Below are 20,400 nucleotides of genomic sequence, written 5' to 3' on the forward strand. Positions count from 1 at the left end.
TTTCATTTTTTCTATTGCTCATTTTGTAAATTGGATTATTATTATATTATGAGCCAATTTGGTTTTTAAAACTGAAGTTAAAAGTTAGTTTTATTCTTTGTTGCCATAAATCTACCCATACATGATCACTGAGTGAACACTGAGTAAAGATACTAGGCAAAATTGTGAATTATGGCTTCATAATTCGTAAGGCAAAAGCTTTTTTTTTCATCTTGGAAAATAATTACATATACTATTATTTTTACAAAGCAAGCTAGCACTCTTCTGAAAAAACAAAACACATTACCTTTATAAAATTATCTTTTCCTTCTCTTTCAGACATTTGCTTCATCATTGTTTCCAGGCTTTGATGGATCATGGTGTGAAAGTTGCTTCAGTCTTAGCCTACTCATTTAGCAGAAGGTGCTCTTATATAGCAGAATCAGATGCTGCAGTAAAGGAAAAAGCCATTCAAGTGGGCTTTGTTTTAGGTAAGTAATGGTAAAATAGAGGAGTGTTTTGTTCTGTGACATGACTCATAATTAAACCTGCTAACAATAAAGAATTCTCCCTGGGTAGTCCCAAAGTCTACATAAGGAGGTTGTGAGAAAAACATCAGAAAAACTATGTGTTTTATTGAACATTAACTGCGCCTAGCACTATACTAGGCATTTAAGTGCTATCTTTCTAAATCCTCATGACATTCCAGTATTGGTATTAATAGCATTTTACAAATGTGGAAATGGACTAAAAAAATGTAACTTGCTCAAGTCACATAGCTAGTGGTAGAACTTAGTTTAGAATCCTGTGTCTAAATGATTTCCAGGCACATATCTTTCTACCGTGTCATGCTGCCACCAGCCTCTTTCACCAGCTTACTATATGCAGAGTCATGGGACTGAATTCTTTTGGGACCTCAGCTTTTCCATCTCTAAAATGAGAGTAATTCTAAATACCTTCGTGGGAGTGTTATGAGACTACTGACAACATAAATAGGATTTTAAGGTCTTGTATGCTATATATAGGGTGTCCCAAATAATGTATACACACACTTAGAATAATTAAAGGCAATGCTTATTAAAATACATTTCATTTTCAAAATTGAGTTGTTAGCTGTTATGTTTTTTGAGCGACATCTTATATATAAAAAATACTGTTTAATGTTTGTATAACATGATGTTAGGAAATCTACTTGGATAAGTGTTTCAAGCAAAATAAATTTTAATGTATATTTATTGTTGAAAATATTGCAGATGTCCCCCTTTCACCCCCCATCAACCCTTCCACCTTCATTCTAGGCCTTCACCATCAGGCAATTATTAAAGTTATTGCTAACTTTTTCACTTTCTTTAAAAAAATTTTTAATATTTTTAAATGATTGTAGTTCTACAGATAATATCAAAACCAGAAAGTTGACACTAGTTTAATATTGTTATCTATAGACCTTAATTTTCACCAATTTTTCTATTACATACATGAGTGTGTGTGTGTGTGTGTGTGTGTGTGTTTCTGTGCAGTTGATTCCATGTACAGATTTATATAACTATCATAAGGAGCCTGGGCTGTTCCATCACCACAGACTACCCTTGATTTTTAAAAAATATATATTTTATTGAGAGGAAGGTAGAGGGATAGAGAGTTAGAAACATCGATGAGAGAGAATCATCAATCAGCTGCCTCTTGCACACCCCCTACTGGGGATGTGCCTGCAACCAAGGTACATGCCCCTGACCAGAATTGAACCTGGGACCTTTCAGTCCACAGGCCAACACTCTATCCATTGAGCCAAACCGGTTTCGGCCTACCTTTCATTTTTAACTTCTCACATTAATATGTGCATGTCCTTCCCTCCCACACACACACACACGCACGCGCGCGCACATGGTGCACATACACTTTCTTTGCCAGCAAGTTTTTTTGGTCATTTTCTTCAGTCTTAGAATAGTTCTGTGTAGTGATCATAGATAGTTTACTGGAGGAACTTCAAGACATTCTTTTCTGTGAAGAACCCTCAGCATTTATCCTTCCATAGTCCTGTGGAATTTAAATTGCAACAAAGAATTATGACCAAAGAATATCTCTAACAATAGAGTATTTGTGATCTTGATGTTAAGGTTGACATTTCTTTTTTTTTTTTTTCTTTTTTTTATTTTCTTTCTTTCTTTTTTTTTTTTTTTATTGATTTTTTTACAGAGAGGAAGGGAGAGAGAGAGAGAGCTAGAAACGTCGATGAGAGAGAAACATCAACCAGTTGCCTCTTGCACACCCCCTACCGGGGATGTGCCCGCAACCAAGGTACATGCCCTTGACCGGAATCGAACCCGGGACCTTTCAGTCCGCAGACCAACGCTCTACCACTGAGCCAAACCGGTTTCGGCAAGGTTGACATTTCTTTAATCTTAGATGGTCATGTAAGAATCTGTGGGAAAAATTTATGTCAAGGAATGTGAAAAGCAGGCAGGCTAATATTCATTAAGGTCCTCTATTATCTCCACAAACATTTTTAACAATATGGCTATTGAAATGAGCCAGGTTGAAGAATTATCTTGGGAGAAGAGCCAAGTCCTAGAAAACTCAGTAATATGTGCCCGGCCTGTGTGGCCATATGATCAGTCTTAATGTTAAAACTACCAAAACAATGAAAAATACTTCATGCCAGAGCACAGCCTGTGTTACTCAGTGGTTGAGCATCCACCTATGCATGAGGATGTTGCTGGTTCTATTCCCAGCCAGGGCATGTGCCCATGTTTTGGGCTCGATCCCCAATAGGGGACGTGCAGGTGTGCAGGAGGCTGCCAATCAATGATTGTCTCTCTCATCATTGATGTTTCTATCTCTCTTTCCCTCTATGAAATCAATAAAAATATATATTTAAAAATAGAAACAACTACCACACCTAGGGCTTAGGGAACCAAGAGCTGGGGTTGGAATTACTAAAATTTAGAAGGTTGATGAGGTGCCTTAATAGCTGGGATACTGCTAGGCTATAGGCGCCTCAGAACACTGAGAAGTGGAGCTTATGGGTCTGGAACTTAGACCACTAGGAGCAGACCTGACTGGCTGGTTCTGGTGTCTCTGACCTGAGTGTGAATCTAATTCTGTAAGTATTGGGAAACTGCGACTGGAACTGGCTTATTGGAATGAATTGCCACTACCAGGGGCTTTGTTGACAGAAACTGGAAGCAAACAGGAAGGAATGTCTCTTGTCCGTCCTCTACCACTCTAGTTCCTTTTGACAGAGACTGCAGAGATTCAGCTGGCAACCCTAGTTCCCAGCGTCATAAAACAGAGTCTAAAAAGGTTTATTTGAAACTAAGAGACAATAATTAGTAACCAGCACTACACATCTATGAGGATGGTGAGTAGAGGCTGCTGAGTGTGAATATGTACAATATAATAACCATATTATTCAGTCACTTGGTGAGGGCCGTAAAGTGTTCTTAAGCATACTTCTCTACAATTAAAATATTTGTTTGATCACATGTAGCTCTAATTAAACATCAAACATGGATATGAGTAAAATATATTATTTTTTTAACTCAGACACTTTGACATTGTTAAGACTATTGACAGTTTTTAAAAAATATATTTTATTGATTTTTTACAGAGAGTGATAGAGAATTATAAACATCGATGAGAGAGAAATATCCATCAGTTGCCTCTTGCACACCCCCTATTGGGGATGTACCTGCAAGCAAGGTACATGCCCTTGACTGGAATCGAACCTGGGACCTTTCGGTCCGCAGGCCGACGCTCTATCCACTGAGCCAAATGGGTTTCAGTGACACTATTTTTAAAAAATATTTTTATTGATTTCAGAGAGGAAGGGGGAGAGAGATAGAAACATCAGTGGTGAGAGAGAATCATGCTCTTGCACACCCCCTACTAGGAATGGAGCCTGCAACGTGGACATATGCCCTTCACTGAAATTAAACTTGGGACCCTTCAGTTTTCAGGCTGATGCTCTATCCACTTAGCCCAGTGGTCAGCAAACACATTAGTCATCAAAGCTAAATATCAACAGTACAACGATTGAAATTTCTTTTGAGAGCCCTAAACTGACTTCTGCGCATGGGCCACGAACTGTACGTGTGCGCCCACTTGTATTTTGTGGAAGAGCCACACTCAAGAGGCCAAAGAGCCACAGTTTGCTGACCACTGACTTAGCCAAACCAGTTGGCATCAAGTGATTTATTAAACTATCTAAAAGTTAATGGTTTTCCTTGTCTTTCAGGTGGCTTTCTTTCTGATGCAGGCTGGTACAGTGATGCTGAGAAAGTTTTTCTGTCCTGCCTTCAATTATGTACTCTACATGATGAGATGCTTCATTGGTTTCGTGCAGTAGAATGTTGTGTGAGGTAAGTTGGAATAGATCCTACAATTACCTGCTCTATCGGTACTTTATAGCTTTTATGGTTTTAACTCAGATTCTAAGCATACATCACTATTTGACTTAACCTCTGACGTGTTTATATGTCAGAGTTTCACTGGTCTGGTCGCCTGTCTCTCATCCCAAAATATAGTTAACTTGCTTTAGTTATTTTAGCTTAGATTTAAATATTATGAACCAGACTGTCTGTATATATTTTTGCTTTGTTAGAGAACTTGTCTGTTCATTCATTTAACAAATATTTTTTGAGTGCCTAGTATATACCAGGCACTATGCTAGGCATTGGATGCTAGGAAAAGAAATACACTTTATTTATTATTTTTGTTTAAGCCCTACTCTGTTTACACTTCTAGAATCATCCATGACAAGATTAGTATTTTACTTATACATAACAGTTTTCTTTAAAAATATATTGTTTAAACAGATGTACTTAAAGGAAAAGCAAGCAAATATAGAAGTAATTCTGCTTTTTATTGTCCTTATCTTTTCTGCACATATAACATTTAGTTTTAGCTCTTTTTTTTTTATTTTTTTTTATTTTTATTGATTTTATACAGAGAGGAAGGGAGAGAGATAGAGAGTTAGAAACATCGATGAGAGAGAGTCATCGATCAGCTGCCTCTTGCACACCCCCTACTGGGGATATGCCCGCAACCAAGGTACATGCCCTTGACCGGAATCGAACCCGGGACCCTTCAGTCCCCAAGCCGACGCTCTATCCATTGAGCCAAACCGGTCCCGGCAGTTTTAGCTCTTTTTATATAGGTTTTTCTCCTGTTCCCCTATTTGACTTTTCTTCAAAAGAATTTTGTAACAAAACTAAAGGGAAATAAAAGTAAAGTTTTAAAAAATCATAAAAATTTGACTTCCTAAATTACCTAAAGTCTGTTCAATTTAATAAATATATAGTGTTCTATTTTTATTGAATTTGAATATCTAGAGACACTTGAATGTCTCTAGCTTCTGCTCAGTTTTTACTGTGAACCTGAAACTGCTTTAAAAAGTAAAATCAATTTAAAAAAAAAAGAAGAAAATACTGTTCTTACATAGTAAGAGCCACATTTGAAGACCTTTAGAACCTAACTTGTCTTTTCATTAGGCTGAGTGCTGAGGCAAAATTAGATCCTCAGTTGGTTCAAAAGTTCCTGGGCCTTTGCATCCTACTTAATGTAATCCCAGATGGAAACACGGAAGAGTTTCTGCCCCTTTTGTTTCAATAGACAACCATCAGGGATTGGAGAAATTACCAAGGTGTGCTTTTCTGGCATGAAATCTTTCATTTTCTATCCCCATCATGTGCCATTTATCAAATAATTTCTAGAACCTTATTCTTGGGGGAAATGCCTACTGTGAAAGTTGAAAATGCAATTCTTGGTATTGTAGCAATGAGAGGTAACACTATTCTTTTTATTCTATAAATTAACTTATGACTGGGTTTAACCTTATTCAACCATTTGAATACTGTGAAATACATATTTTCAGTACAAGTTCTTTTTATTTCAAGGGTTTGTTTTCTGAATCGTTGTAATGTCTTTTGTAATGGCTACCATATCGGGCAGAGTTGCACTGTCCAATATGGTAGCCATTAACCATAGTGACTATTTAAATTTAATTAAAATGAAAAATGCCGCTCAGTCACACTAGGGACATTTCAGATACTCAGAAACCACTGTGGCTAGTGGCTATCAAATTGAGTAGAGCAGGAAATTTTGTTAAAGAGCATTGTTTTAGAGCATAAATGAAATAATCTCACTCACTATTGCAATTAGATTTACTTTCTCATCTCTCTCCACATAATCTTCTATTCATAAAATTCCAGGCACATTGGCCTTTTTTTTGGTCTTACGCCAGAATTTTTTCCTCTTCTTGGAGCCTTCGGATTTGTTTTTCTGTTTGGAATATATTTTCCCCCAGATCTTCACATAATTGTCTCTTTATCATTTAGGTATAACTCATCTATTAACTTCCTCAAGACAATTTTTCCCTGTCTACTCCAAGCACTTCCTTTTTGGAAGGTCTTAATCATATTTCCCTATTTTTATCATCTTCATAGCATTTATCTTTAAAGGAAAGTCTTATTTATTGGTGTGTTTGTTGGTCTATACTAGGGGTGTCGAACTCAATCAGAGAAGGGGCCAAAATCTAAAATCCAGCCTAAATTGCAGGCCGAATGGTTTACTGAACAGTCATAAACTGACAATGTCATAAACTGACAGCGGAGTGCAGTGATGACAGCGCGGTGCGGGCCACATTGCAAGGCCTGGCGGGCTGGATTTGGCCCGCGGGCCTTGTGTTTGACACATGTGGTCTATACTAACATGTCTTCCTTTTAGAATGAAGTTTCTTATGATCACGGATTCTTTCTCTCGTTTACCAATACGTCGTTTGCCTCTAGAATAAAATGACTGGCATGTTATATTGTAGATGCTCAATCAGTACTTGCCTGTGAGACCATCAAAACTTTATCATTTAAATTACTGTTTTGTGAGGTTTATTTTGTTGTTGTTTTTTTCCTATAATCTTTTACTAGATTTCAGATTTTTTTTTCTGTGTATGATTGCCATTATGACAGGTCATTGCAAACTGGTCATTAGATCAGCAATTTGACAGTAAAAGTGATATTGTCTTCCTTTTCTATATGAGTACACTTACTTTTGCGTGAAATGTCTGTACACCAAAACATATTTATTTTGTTTTTATGCTTCTGCTTAAAAAATATAAATCCAATAATACATTATTCAGCAGTAGCCTGATAAGTTATTAAATTTGCTTTAAATTATTAAATTTACTTGCACTTTCAGTTGGAATTTGATATTATGAATGAAAGATATTCCTTCAGAATTTTTTATTAGTCTCAGTATATTATTTTGCTTGAATGTTTTAGTCTTTTCTAAAAGCAAATTAACCGTATTGTGAGTGTTAGGAGGATACACTGTCTTTATGTAGTATTTTCTACTTTATTGAATAGTTTTGGTTCATTAGAAGTTACTCATTTTTTCCCTGACAATACAAAGGATTAATGATTAGAAGATTTTAGACTGTTTCTCATCATTGATTGTTAATATTTTTGGTGGAGATAGGAAAAATAAATTTTAAGAAGGTATATATTTTTATACTCCTGAAGAAAGCTTCCTTACCACTCTATACTTGGTTTGTTTGTTTTTGTTTGTAGTGATTTTTATTCCTTTATTTCTTCCCAAGGCTGACAATTTTCAGAAAATTGTATGGGCATGATAGATACATGGACATAATGCTCTAGCCAGCATTGTAATAAAGACATAAATATATGTCCAGTCCTCACACTAATACTGTTTTGCATGTCGGCTGTTGCTCTCTACAGCTCAGTCTGCCCTAAAACATTTCACTATTCGTGCATAATATCAGGTAGTGAGCATAGTTTTACAGTTTCTTTGTGTAAATAACTTTGTACTTTTCCACTGTAGAGGATAAAAGTTATAAAGGAAACATCTAACAATACCACTATTTTTAATGAACTTACATTACCGGAAAGATGAGCAAAAATGAACATTTATAAAGCAACATAAAATGAGTGGTAACTGATCAAGTGTTGCACAATTTTATTCTAGAAAAACAGAATGGAAGGTAATGATAGGTATTAGTATTTCACGTTGATTTTATTTTCTTTGTTGTCTTCCAAATTTTTTATAATGAGACTGCATTACTTTTAGATTTGGAACACGGAGTTTAAGGTTAGATGTAGAGTTTAAGGTTACTACATGCTGAGTGCACAAAGCATACAAAATATTTAGAGAATATAAGGAATCAAAGTTGGACAAGATTAATCCTGGGTAGCTTTCTGAGAAGAGCATATACTTCATGTTCATTAGTAGATCCCAGTTTGGACCAGACAGCTGTTTTCTAATGCCACCTCATTTCTTGTATCTGGTTACTTTAACTCATTTGGGTGCAACATGGTGATCTGTAAAGGTTATATTTCCATGCTTGAAATATACAAAATAGAGGCTTGTTTTTGTGCTTTGCAGGTTGCTTCATGTGCGAAATGGAAACTGTAAATATCACTTGGGTGAAGAAACATTTAAGTTAGCTCAGACATACATGGATAAACTTTCAAAACATGGCCAGCAAGCAAACAAAGCTGCACTCTATGGAGAACTGTGTGCACTTCTGTTTGCAAAAAGTCACTATGATGAGGTGAGTATTTCATTGTGACCGGTATATATTTCTAAAACAGAGGATAAATCATATACTCTTGTATTTTTGTCTTAATAGATCTCATTTTCACATGTTAGATTTACTTAAAGCAGTACACATTTGTAATGGAATATTTAAAGCCAGTCAAAAATTCTGTGAGATGGCTTTTCAATATGAGCATGTGATTTAGGGCCTGTTTTGTTTTTGTTTTTATTTAGATCAAATGTATTTCACCTAAGTTATTTTGATGGGCATGCTCTGCTAAATAGAACTTTGGTAAATGCTTTTTAATGAATGTGTAATTCTGGGTGAACTCTAATAATTGGAAGGCATTCATTTCAGTGAGAAACTAGATTTTATTTATACTTTATTGCATTGTTTTTGCTTCTTCCCCTGCCTTATGAGAAAGATAGCTTCATTCCTGGCTTCATACTAGTATTAAATTAAGGCTTTAGGGGTAATGAATACATAGTTGAGAAGTGATCTGTTTATTAACTTGGTTACTTTATTTATGGAAGAATATCATAATAATTTCATGCTGTCATTTAACTTTTATATTTTAAAATTATTCCTATCTTGATTTTTGCCCCATTAATATAAATATTTATTCCATATTGAAAAGAAAATTACAATTAGGTAAAACTAGAAAATTCTAGAATAACTATAAAGTGGTATTAAGCAATTTCAATGCTTTTCTTACTTGTAATTCTATATAATAAAAGGCAAATATGCAAAATGACCAAATGGCAGAACGACCGGACACTATGATGCACATTCGCCACCAGGGGGCAGACGCTCAACTCAGGAGCTACCCCCCAGTGGTCAGTGTGCTCCCACAGTGGGAGCGCATTGGACCTCGAGTATTTCTATAAGAAGACACTGAACCCATTTATAAAAATCTAAAATTCTTATCAACATGTGTGTAATTTCTCAGGTGGTTTATGTATGCTCTTCTGATTATTTTTAATGCTGAGCTTCTCTATCTGCTGAATTTGTTTTGTTGATGGATTATTTTGCTGCCCCTTGTGTGCAATGTTTGTTCCATAGTTTATCCATTCAGTTATAGAATTTGGACCCTTTCCAAGATTTTCATACACCTAAAACCACACCATTCACAGAAGGAAGGCCCTTGTGTGAGTAGCCTAACTTACTGGAAATGAGAGAGGGGTAAACAATAACAGTTTAAGTATTAGAAGTGCCTATTTTAAAAGCTATTCAGGTGCCCCACCATTTTTTCTATCTTTACATAGGAACTCAGTCATCTCTGGTGCCTCTTTTATCATATTTTTGTTCTTATTTGTCATACTGCCCTCTAGAACTACACTGTTTTTTCTGTTACATAGAGTGATTCAAATCTTGCCGTTCTTTACTCCCTTATTCAGCCCCAGGGCCATTTTAATAGAGCCAGTGTAACAAAGTACCTTTTATTTACCATTTTCCGTTTTATTAGGCATTTACCATTTAATTGACAGTAATTTTTTTCTTCTGTATTTTAGTTGGGAGTTAATGCTGTGCCTTATTCATGGTGTTTGCAGCTCTCAGCAGTTTCATGAGGAATGTTTATATATGTTACTTGGATAATTTTGATAGTTTATTTTCAATTGTCAGTAATAATTATAGAAAAATACACAATCTTGAGGATATAGTTACTAATTCTGCAGATACGAATTTTCACCATAGCCTGATATAAGTAACAGTAAGCTAGTCTCTACTGAGATAATATCAGCCCTAAAATAACCATAGATTGGAACAATGCAAGTTTATTTTACGCTCATGATACAGCCTGTCTTGGGGATCTCTGTGGCTCCGCTTGACACTCTCTGCATTTGCTCAAAATTCCCTGTAATGAAGCAGTTTCTATCTAGAAGATTAGAGCTGCTTCTCTCCAGAACCAGCCTGTAACAGAGGCAGAAAACACAATGAGGAAATAATACTGACTCTTAGAACTTTCTTCCAAAAATGGCACATTTCACTTATATTCATATTTTAATTAGCCAAAAGAAATAACATGACCATGCTCATCTTTAATGTGAAAGGGAACTATATCCTTCCCCAGTGAGGGGCAGTGAATGTTTTTTATTTTTCATTTATTTACTAGTATTTGTTTGTTTGTCTGTCTGTCTTTAATGATTTCCGAAATAGGAAGGGAGAGGGAGAGAAATAGAAACATCAGTGATGTGAAAGAATCATCAATTAGCTGCCTCCTACTGGAGATTGGACTCGCAACCCGGGCATGTTCCCTGACTAGGAATCTTACTGTGACCTGCTGGTTCATAGGTCGGTGCTCAACCAGTGAGCCACACCAGCCAGGCTCTTTTTATTGAAGTTGTTCTTATTGTCCAAAATAGTTTATTTTGCCTTTCTCTCCTCTCTCTCCCCCCCCCCCCCCTTTCTTCCACTAAGTACTAGGAGAGGAGTATCATTTTATGTTTTGTGCCTCACTAGATACCTAGATACTAGCACACTGCCTGGCAGTTAACTTCTCTGCCCCTCAGTTTTCCATAGAAATGTTACATATTTTATAGGGCTGTTGTGTCAGTTAAATGTGTGTTTGGAACAATAGCTGGCAGAAAGGAAGCAGTCACCTAAACAAGCAAGAAAGATATAAAATAGTACCTGCTCATTGACACAGACAATAGCACGGTGATTGTACCAGAGGAAAAGGTGGCTGGAGGAGGTAGGGAAGGGTATAGAGGGGGATAAATGGTGATGGAAGACTGGGCTTGGGGTAGTGAACAAACAATACAATATACAGATGTGTATATATAATTTTATTAACCAATGTTATCCCAATACATACAACAAAATAAAACATGAAAAAAATTAAATAGTAAGCATTACAATAGGAGAAGGAAAGTATAGGAAACCTAGTCTAGGACTGAAACTTGAAAGATGAGTTAGATGGGTTAAGAGGAAAGAGGAATGTATTCTAAGGCAGAGGGAACAGTATGTGCAAAGAGAAGAGAACATGGCTCTGATTTCTTCAATATGTGTTACATATCCAAAGAATTTAGCCTTAGAAAAAAATTTAAGTGTAAATATTTTATGTGTTCAAGTTCTTGAAAATTTGCAGAAAGAAAAAATATATATATATTTTTTTTAATTTTTTTTTTCTTTAGGCATACAAATGGTGCATTGAGGCAATGAAAGAAATCACAGCAGGCTTACCAGTCAAAGTTGTAGTGGATGTTTTAAGACAAGCTTCTAAGGTGAGTGAGTGTAATGTTAAATTAATTATAGGATTTAGCAAACTTTAAATTTGTCTTAACTCACTTATTTAACAAATTAGGTGTTGCATACTCTGTGGACTAACAAAATCTATTTTCTAAATTTACATTCTCAGTTTTAGAAAGCTGATTTCCCAGAAAACGTGAAAAAACTTATTTTTATAATCAGTTCTCTGAAGTACAGATCAAAATAGTATTTTGATGCTATTATGCTTGAATTTGTGTTTTTGTTTTGGTGGGTGTGTGTGTGTGTGTGTGTGTGTGTGTGTGTGTGTGTGTGTTTTAACCTTTACAGCAACCTGAACTTATGCCATGGCTATATAGGCTTTGGTTACCTTTCTCCTAGAGGTATTAAATCTTTTGGTCATAGTACTGTACTCTCATAGTATGTCAGCGTTCTATAATTGACTTGATAGGCAATAAATATATGATTTTTTCCTTTAGTTTCTTTTTCTGTAAATAAATGCATTAACTTTTTGAGGCCAGTTAGTAATATCTAAAATTGCTGCTTTGGACTGGGAAACCCTGTGGTCCTACACTTCACTCTTTCTTGCTCATTCACCATCTGTGATGGAATTCCTGCCAAGATGCAGATTTTCATGAAAACCCTTACAGGGAAGACCATCTCACTCTCGAGGTTGAACCCTCGGATACAATAGAAAATGTAAAGGCCAAGTTCCAGGGTGAGGAATTCTTACTGATCAGCGAAGGCTGATCTTTGCTGGCAAGCAACTGGAAGATGGTTGTACTTTGTCTAATGACAACATTCAAAAAAAGACCACCACTCATCTTTTTTAAAATTTTATTTATTTTTTATTAATCTCTTTATTGATTAAGGTATCACATATTTGTCTTCAACCTCCCATTCCAATTCCCCCAACCCCCACCCCCCCAGACCACTCCTCATCTTGTGTTGAGTCTTGGTTGTGGTGCTAAGAAAAGGAAGAAATCTTAACACCATTCCCAAGAAGAATAACTATAAGAGAAAGATTAAGCTGGCTGTCCTGAAATACTACAAAGTGACTGCGAATGGCAAAATCAGTTGCCTTCATTGGGAGTGCACTTTACATGAATGTGGTGCTGGAGTTTTTATGGCCAGCCACTTTAACAGACATTGTTGTGGCCAATGTTGTTTGGTCTGTTGCTTCAACAAACCAGAAGACAAGTACTTGTATATGGGTTAATAAAACATATGAATTAACAACAACAACAACAAAAATTGTTGCTTTGGTGCACTGAGGCAGCATTGATGTTCATTTTATTTTATTTTTATTTTTTGATGTACATTTTAAATATGCTCTATCTATACTCATAAGTTTTTCAGTTTTGAATATTACATTTTGGTTGGTTTTACTGTCAATTAGAAAACAGATTCTAAAATTATAGATTTAGAAGAGTATAATTTCTGTGAAATGTATATGAATATTTTTATTGATTTTTAGAGAGAGAAGGATTTTGATTTGTTTCAGTTACTTATGTATTCATTGTTTCAGTTACTTATGCATTCATTGGTTTGATCCTGAATGGGGATTAAACCCTCAACCTTGGCATTTGGGACAAAGCTGTAACCAACTGAACTACCCAGGCAGGGCATATATTTAATATAAAGACAATTAAATATATGTTCAAGATTTATATTTATGTATACAAATGATATTAGAGTTTTAAAACTACTGACTATCCTCATGAATCAAAATACTTTAAGAAGTAAAAGGAAAACTAAAAATTCTGTGCATATAAGACTTGTCAGATGAAAATGATAGTTGTTGTAAAGCTAGTCTAGAACTGGAATATAAATAAGTGCCCTAGAAAATAACATGGTGAGCCCTACCCCCCCCCCCCCCATTTTATTTTAATAATAAGGAAGGATGAGAGTATACCAACTTTGTGAGCAGGTTTGTATTGGGCATGGCTATCAAAATTCTAATCTCTAGCCAAAACCGGTTTGGCCAGTGGATAGAGCGTTGGCCTGCGGACAGAAAAGTCACAGGTTCCATTCCGGTCAAGGGCATGTACCTTGGTTGCGGGGACATCTCCAGTAGGGGGTGTACGGGAGACAGCTGATGGATGTTTCTCTCTCATCGTTGTTTCTAACTCTCTATCCCTCTCTCTTCCTCTCTGTAAAAAATCAATAAAATATATTTTTAAAAATTTAATCTCTATAACTTCCCAGGATATATTTAGATCTGTTTATAATATAATTTTCAAGTTGGAAGTAAAATAATTACAAATAGAACGCTTCTTTTGTTTTAAGGCGCTTTTTGATCATTATAGTTTAATATATAAAGTATACTCATTTTAACACACTGAGTTATTTAATAAATTTTTACTTTATCTTTAGGCTTGTGTTGTAAAACGTGAATTTAAGAAGGCAGAACAGTTAATTAAACATGCAGTATATTTGGCACGGTAGGTGATTGTTGTTAAAAATACCACTTCAAACTATCTGTCTCTAATAGATTCCTTAATAGTTTTGTATCTTTTTTTAGGGATCATTTTGGATCCAAACACCCAAAATATTCTGACACGCTGCTAGATTATGGTTTCTACTTACTCAATGTAGATAATATCTGTCAGTCTGTTGCAATTTATCAGGTATGTTAATAGTTACACTTTTTTTCTTTCAACCTAAATTGATTTGCTGACCTCTAATTGTTTTCAGTGTATAAACTACTCTCGGAAAATAACTTTCTAAGCTCCTCCTCATATATGATGACTAATAACTAGAAAGCTTACAAGTTAATGTTTTAAGAATTAAAGAGAATCATCCAGGAAAAGAGTTGTGGATTGTGGGCTCATATTAAAGAGCACTCTTCCATTTCATTTGCCCAGGTGATGGCTTGTCCTTGTTGATTTAGGCAAGTCATAGCTGCCTTTATAATAGCAAGGAGGGTCAATAGAGACAAAGCTATTTTCAGCCTTATCTGAATCTTTCTCAGGTAAATTATGTTTTTGCCATGGTTCTGGACAAGGTATCCTTGATTTTATAGTTCACATCTGAAAAAACATAGAAAAAAAACACTGATATGATTCTCAAGATATATGAATGGTTTTTATATTTAAGCCATCGCCTTTGAGTACGACTCAATCTTCAGAAAATAAAGCCTTGTAGGTAACTTTTATGTTCTCTTGTGATTTAAGTGCAGTAGGACTTTACTTAAAAACTGGTGGGATAAGTATATAGGATATATATTTAAATTACTAGGATGCTTAATTTAACTGAGTAGTGGTTTCTAAGGATTTACATTTTTTATCAATTATTTTTATGACTTTTTAGGCAGCCCTTGACATTCGGCAGTCAGTGTTTGGTGGCAAAAATATCCATGTAGCAACAGCTCATGAAGACTTGGCTTATTCTTCTTATGTTCACCAATATAGCTCTGGGAAATTTGACAATGCACTGTAAGTTTTATGTTCCTTTTCATGAGGGATTATATATTCTTGCTATTGTTTTGTTAGTCCTAGTACAGTAGTATTTATTGTACTTTATGCATTAAATTTGTCTTCCGGGAGCTCTAATATAATGCCTAAAATATCTTGACATTTTAAAATCATACCAATTTATAAGCCATTCATTTAGAGTTTATGTGGTTTAATATAGAGACTTGTATATCTTCTTATAGAATACTAGAGGCCCAGTGCATGAAATTCATGCAGGGGCAGGGAGGTCCCTCAGTCTGGCCTGCACCCTCTCCAATCCTGGACCTCATGGGGGATGTCCCACTGCCGGCTTAAGCTGGCAGTTGGACATGCTTCTCACAATCTGGGACCACTGGCTCCTAACTGCTTGCCTGCCTGCCTGCCTGCCTGCAAGCCTGATCGTCCCTAACTGCTCCCCTGCTGGCCTGATCGTCCCTAACTGCTCCCCTGCTGGCCTGATCGCCCCTAACGGCCTCTGCCTCAGCCCCACACTTGGGACCCAGGACTTCCCCCTCCAGCTGGCTGCAGGCACCTGGGACCCTGGCTTTCCTCCCTCTGGCTGGCTGCAGGCACCCTGGACTGGAGCTGGCTTTGCCCAGGCTGGCCGCAGCTTTAGGGGACCATGGGTGGGCAGCTTTGCCCGGGCCTGGCTTTGTCAGAAAGGATGTCTGGATGGTCTAATTAGCATATTAACCTTTTATTAGTATAGATATCTTTTGAATATTTTCTCCAATAATTTTTCTTGTGAGTAATATAGTAGTAGCCTCTGTCTAAATGGCAGACTTAACCTAAAAACTTCTCGTCCAGAACACACCGAAATACTGAATAAAACAATTATTTTTTAAAATGCATAACATTTTGCAAGAGAAGAAGGAAGCTTCCATGGGCCTATAATGCACGATTATTTAATCAACTAAAATCCAAACTATGGTATAACTGCCCTGGAGAAGTGGGAAAGCTTACAAGTTTCTGAAATTTTGGTTGAACAGCAGTCCTGGGTTTAAGAGACAAAGCATTTAGCCTACAGTAAGCTGTGAGTTAGGACTGAAGTCTTCACTTGAAGCCAGGATCAAAGCTACTCTCAGGGAAGGGTAGACTGGAAAAAATAATTTGGCCACTGGCAAGAGAGATGACAGGGAAACTTGTCAGAAATTCCTCATATGGATATTTATAACTACAGACATGGAGCTCTCTTGTGTTTGGGAATCATGCCTAGAGGAACCCTCAGATTGAGAAAAACATTGAAAAGCATTGAGACTAGTTCTCTTGGGATGCTTTTCAAGAGAAAATGTAAAACTCTTGGAAATAACCCTCAAACCAAACAATATAGGTTTCCCGTAGACTCAGCTCAACCTAAGATGAACTCACCATTCTAAAAAATTAAAAATAAGTAGGGCAACATTTCCTTACGAATGAGAGTCAGTAGACATAATGAACAGGATTAGGACCCTAAGAATGTTGCTTAACAGAACTTTTTGGTTGATATTATATAAAGTAAGTATTCTTAAATAATTAAAGATATAAATGGGTTGGCAAATTATGGCATGCAGGCATAATAAATTTTTATTTGAACATAGCATTTTTCCTTCTCTGATGTATTGTCTGACTGCTTTCACATTACAGCAGCAGAGTTGAGTAGTTGGGACAGCATGTGTGGCCCACACAACCTAAAATCTTTACTATCTGACCCTTTACAGAAAATAATTCTGACCCCGATATTAAAGAAGGAATCAGTAATATTTTGGAGGGGAAACAAAAGAGAAAAAGGGCATATTTAAAAACAAAACATCTGATACATGCTACAGAATGGATGAACCTTGAAAAACATGTACTAAGTGAAAGAAGCCAGTCACAAAGAACAACATTTGTATGATTATGTTTATATGAAATATCCAGAATAGGCAAATCCATAGAGACAGAAAGTAAAGGTGGTTAGTTGTATAGGGCTAAGAGGTTGAAGGGAAATGTAGGGTTACTGCTAATGGCAAGGAGTTTCTTTTGGGGGTGATGAAAATATTCTGAAATTGATTGTGGTGATGGGTACACAACTCTGTCAACATACTAAAAACTATTGAGTTGTACACTTTAGGTGAATTATGTGGTATGAATTACATCTTAATATAAGAGCTGTTATAAAAAAAACATAGCTAGATTTAGAAAGTGGTAATTGACATTAAAACTCAGTAGATAAGTTAGCTAGCATATTAGACACAATTAAATAGACAGTGAATTAGAAGGTATTTAATGTAATAAAATAATGATTACTTGGAAGATGGAGATAGAAAGCTTAGAGATTTTTTAAGGAACTGACAGATAAGATAGACAAATAGCTTACCTTCTGCTTGGTGAGATAGGCCATAAACAAACATATCAGGTGAGGATGCGTGTTGTGAAGAATAAAGTAAACTAGGAGTTTAGAGAGTGGTTGTAGATTATTTAGGGACTTCTGTATAGGCTAGAAAGGCTTTTCAGTGAGGAGTGAGCCATGTAGATATTCAAGGGAAGAGTATTTCAGAGTCCTATATAAGAGCATGATTTGCATATTCAGAAAACCTTGTGACTGGAAGTGTTGTTTTTAAAAATGGTGGGAGATGAGGTTAGCCCAGTAAAAGATTGTTTTGAGCCTTGTAGGTTGTAATAACAACTTTATAGTTTATTCTGAGGGAGATGGGAATCCATTGGATGTTAAAAGTTCAGTTCACAAGCAGATGGAAATTTAAACAAAAAAAAAAATAATAATTTTTTTTTGTTTTATACTATATATGTTAGAAATTCTCAGTATTATTTTATAAATTGTGTTTTTCAAGAATGCTTAAATCACTTGTAACTAAAGGAAATACCAGAATATACTTATCTATCTGTATTGCTTATTTATTTCTAAATGGTGGGCACTGAAGGTTTAATTTGATGACTTGGTGTTGAAGAGAGGGAGGGAGGGAAGAAGGCCTGAGAGGGAAGCGGGGTGGGGAAGAAATGCCAGAATATATCTATCTGTATTGCAGATTTCACGCAGAAAGAGCTATTGGTATCATTACCCACATCCTACCTGAAGATCATCTTCTTTTGGCTTCTTCAAAGAGGGTGAAAGGTACCCTTCATAATTTAGTCTTCACTATCTATCTGTCTGTCTGTATTAGATTTCTTTAGCTACCAATTGTAATTGATGTCTAGTCTCTCATATTTTTTAATTGATGATATATGGTATAAAATAAGGTTATTTGTTGATTTCTTTAGGGGTAGTGCTTAGGATTAGACTCTATCTATATACTAGGATAGCAGATCCATTGATTCAAAGTAATTTCCAGCCCTATCTGGTTTAGCTCAGTGGATAGAGTGTCAGCCTGTGGACAGAAGGTTTCAGGATTCGATTCCAGTCAAGATTACATACCTCAGTTTAGTTACAGGCTCCTCCCTGGCCTGGGCCCTGGTTGGGACAGGTGCAGGAAGCAACTAATCCATGTGTTTCTCTCACATCGACATTTCTTTCTGTCTCTCCCTTTCTCTTCCACTCTTTAAAAAAAAAAAAAAAAAAAAAAATCAATGGAAAAATATCCCCAGGTGAGGATTAAAAACAACAAATAAATAATTGCCACTGGTTCGTAATGAAAGGTTGTTCGCTTCTCTCATATAGTATTGTTAATAAGCTAGAATGTCTAGCCCCATCCCTTCCTTCCTTCATTTACATGCATTCATTTATGTATATAACATGAAGGATTATTGCACAGGAACATGGATAGCAAACTGAAGATGGGTTTTTCACATGCCTTCAGTTTTATAGTGCAAGATTCTTCCGCTGCATATCACATTATCCTTAATGTTTCAAGATTTTTTTTTTCTTTTTTTTTTCTTTTTAAAAAAAATATATTTTATTGATTTTTTACAGAGAGAAAGAGAGAGGGATAGAGAGTTAGAAACATCGATGAGAGAGAGTTATCAATCAGTTGCCTCTTGCACACCCCCCACTGGAGATGTGCCCGCAACCACGGTACATGTCCTTGCCCGGAATCGAACCCGGGACCTTTCAGTCCGCAGGCTGACGCTCTATCCACTGAGCCAAACCGGTCCTGGCTCTTTTTTTTTTTTTTTTTATTAAATTATTACCTGTGTACATATTTTAACATTGCCCCCCCCCCCTCCCATACATACACTCCCTCCCCAGAGTTTTGTGTCCATTGGTTATACTTATATGCATGTATACAAGTCCTTCGGTCGATCTATTATCTCCCCCAGATCTCCCTACCCTACCTGCTGTAATTTGACAGTCTGCTTGTCGCTTTACTGTCTCTGTATCTATCTTTTGGTTCATCAGTTTATAATGTTCTTTATTTTCCATAAATGAGTGAGGTCATGTGGTGTTTCTCTTTCATTGATTGGTTTATTTCACTCAGCAAGATGTTCTCCAGTTCCATCCAGGTTGCTGCAAATGATGAGAATTCCTTCTTTTTTATGGCAGCATAGTATTCCATTGTGTAGATGTACCACAGTTTTTTTATCCAATCATCTGCTGACGGGCACCTAGGCTGTTTCCAAATTCTGGCTATTGTAGATTGTGCTGCTATGAACGTAGGTGTGCATATATCCTTTCTGATTGGTGTTTCTAGTTTCTTGGGATATATTCCTAGGAATGGGATTACTGGGTCAAATGGCAGTTCCATTTTCAGTTTTTTGAGGAAACTCCACACTGTTCTCCACAGTGGTTGCACCAGTCTGCATTCCCACCAACAGTGCACGAGGTTCCTTTTTCTCCGCAACCTCGCCAACACTTGTCATTTGTTGATGTTGGCCATTCTGACAGATGTGAGATGGTACCGCATTGTTGTTTTGATTTGCATCTCTCTGTTTCAAGACTTTTTAAAAAACATATTTTTTATTGATTTTTTTACCAAGAGGGAGGGAGAGTTAGAAACATTGATGAGAGAGAAACATTGATCAGCTGCCTCCTGCACACCCCCACTGGGGGATGTGCCTGCAACCAATGTACATGCCCTTGACCAGAATTGAACCTGGGACCCTTCAGACTGCAGGCTGACGCCCTATCTGCTGAGCCATACTGGCAAGGGCTGTTTCAAGACTATTAATAAATACCACATTATTTTTTTATTTTAACTTTTCCTATAATCACTACCAAGCATTTAAGGCAGGGGTCTTCAAACTACGGCCCGCGGGCCACATGCGGCCCGCAAAGGAGTCTGATCCGGCCCGCCAGGTTTT

The 20,400-nt window shown here is 36.4% G+C and overlaps 1 protein-coding gene across 2 annotated transcripts in view; it reads left to right on the forward strand.

Annotated features, from left to right (window-relative positions):
• The window catches only part of APPBP2 (amyloid beta precursor protein binding protein 2), a 45,760-nt gene that overhangs the window by 13,759 nt on the left and 11,601 nt on the right, over positions 1 to 20,400 (forward strand). For both annotated transcript variants that reach the window (XM_084861722.1, XM_084861723.1), the window contains 8 exons: positions 319 to 470; positions 4,214 to 4,337; positions 8,374 to 8,542; positions 11,662 to 11,751; positions 14,111 to 14,178; positions 14,259 to 14,364; positions 15,047 to 15,171; positions 18,192 to 18,277. In XM_084861722.1, the coding sequence (XP_084717848.1) occupies positions 319 to 470; positions 4,214 to 4,337; positions 8,374 to 8,542; positions 11,662 to 11,751; positions 14,111 to 14,178; positions 14,259 to 14,364; positions 15,047 to 15,171; positions 18,192 to 18,277 (920 nt within the window). The remainder of the gene's footprint in view (positions 1 to 318; positions 471 to 4,213; positions 4,338 to 8,373; positions 8,543 to 11,661; positions 11,752 to 14,110; positions 14,179 to 14,258; positions 14,365 to 15,046; positions 15,172 to 18,191; positions 18,278 to 20,400) is intronic.

This window comes from Pipistrellus hanaki (genome assembly GCF_964339955.1).
Source record: "Pipistrellus hanaki genome assembly, chromosome: 16".
In the NCBI taxonomy this organism is placed as follows: domain Eukaryota; kingdom Metazoa; phylum Chordata; class Mammalia; order Chiroptera; family Vespertilionidae; genus Pipistrellus; species Pipistrellus hanaki.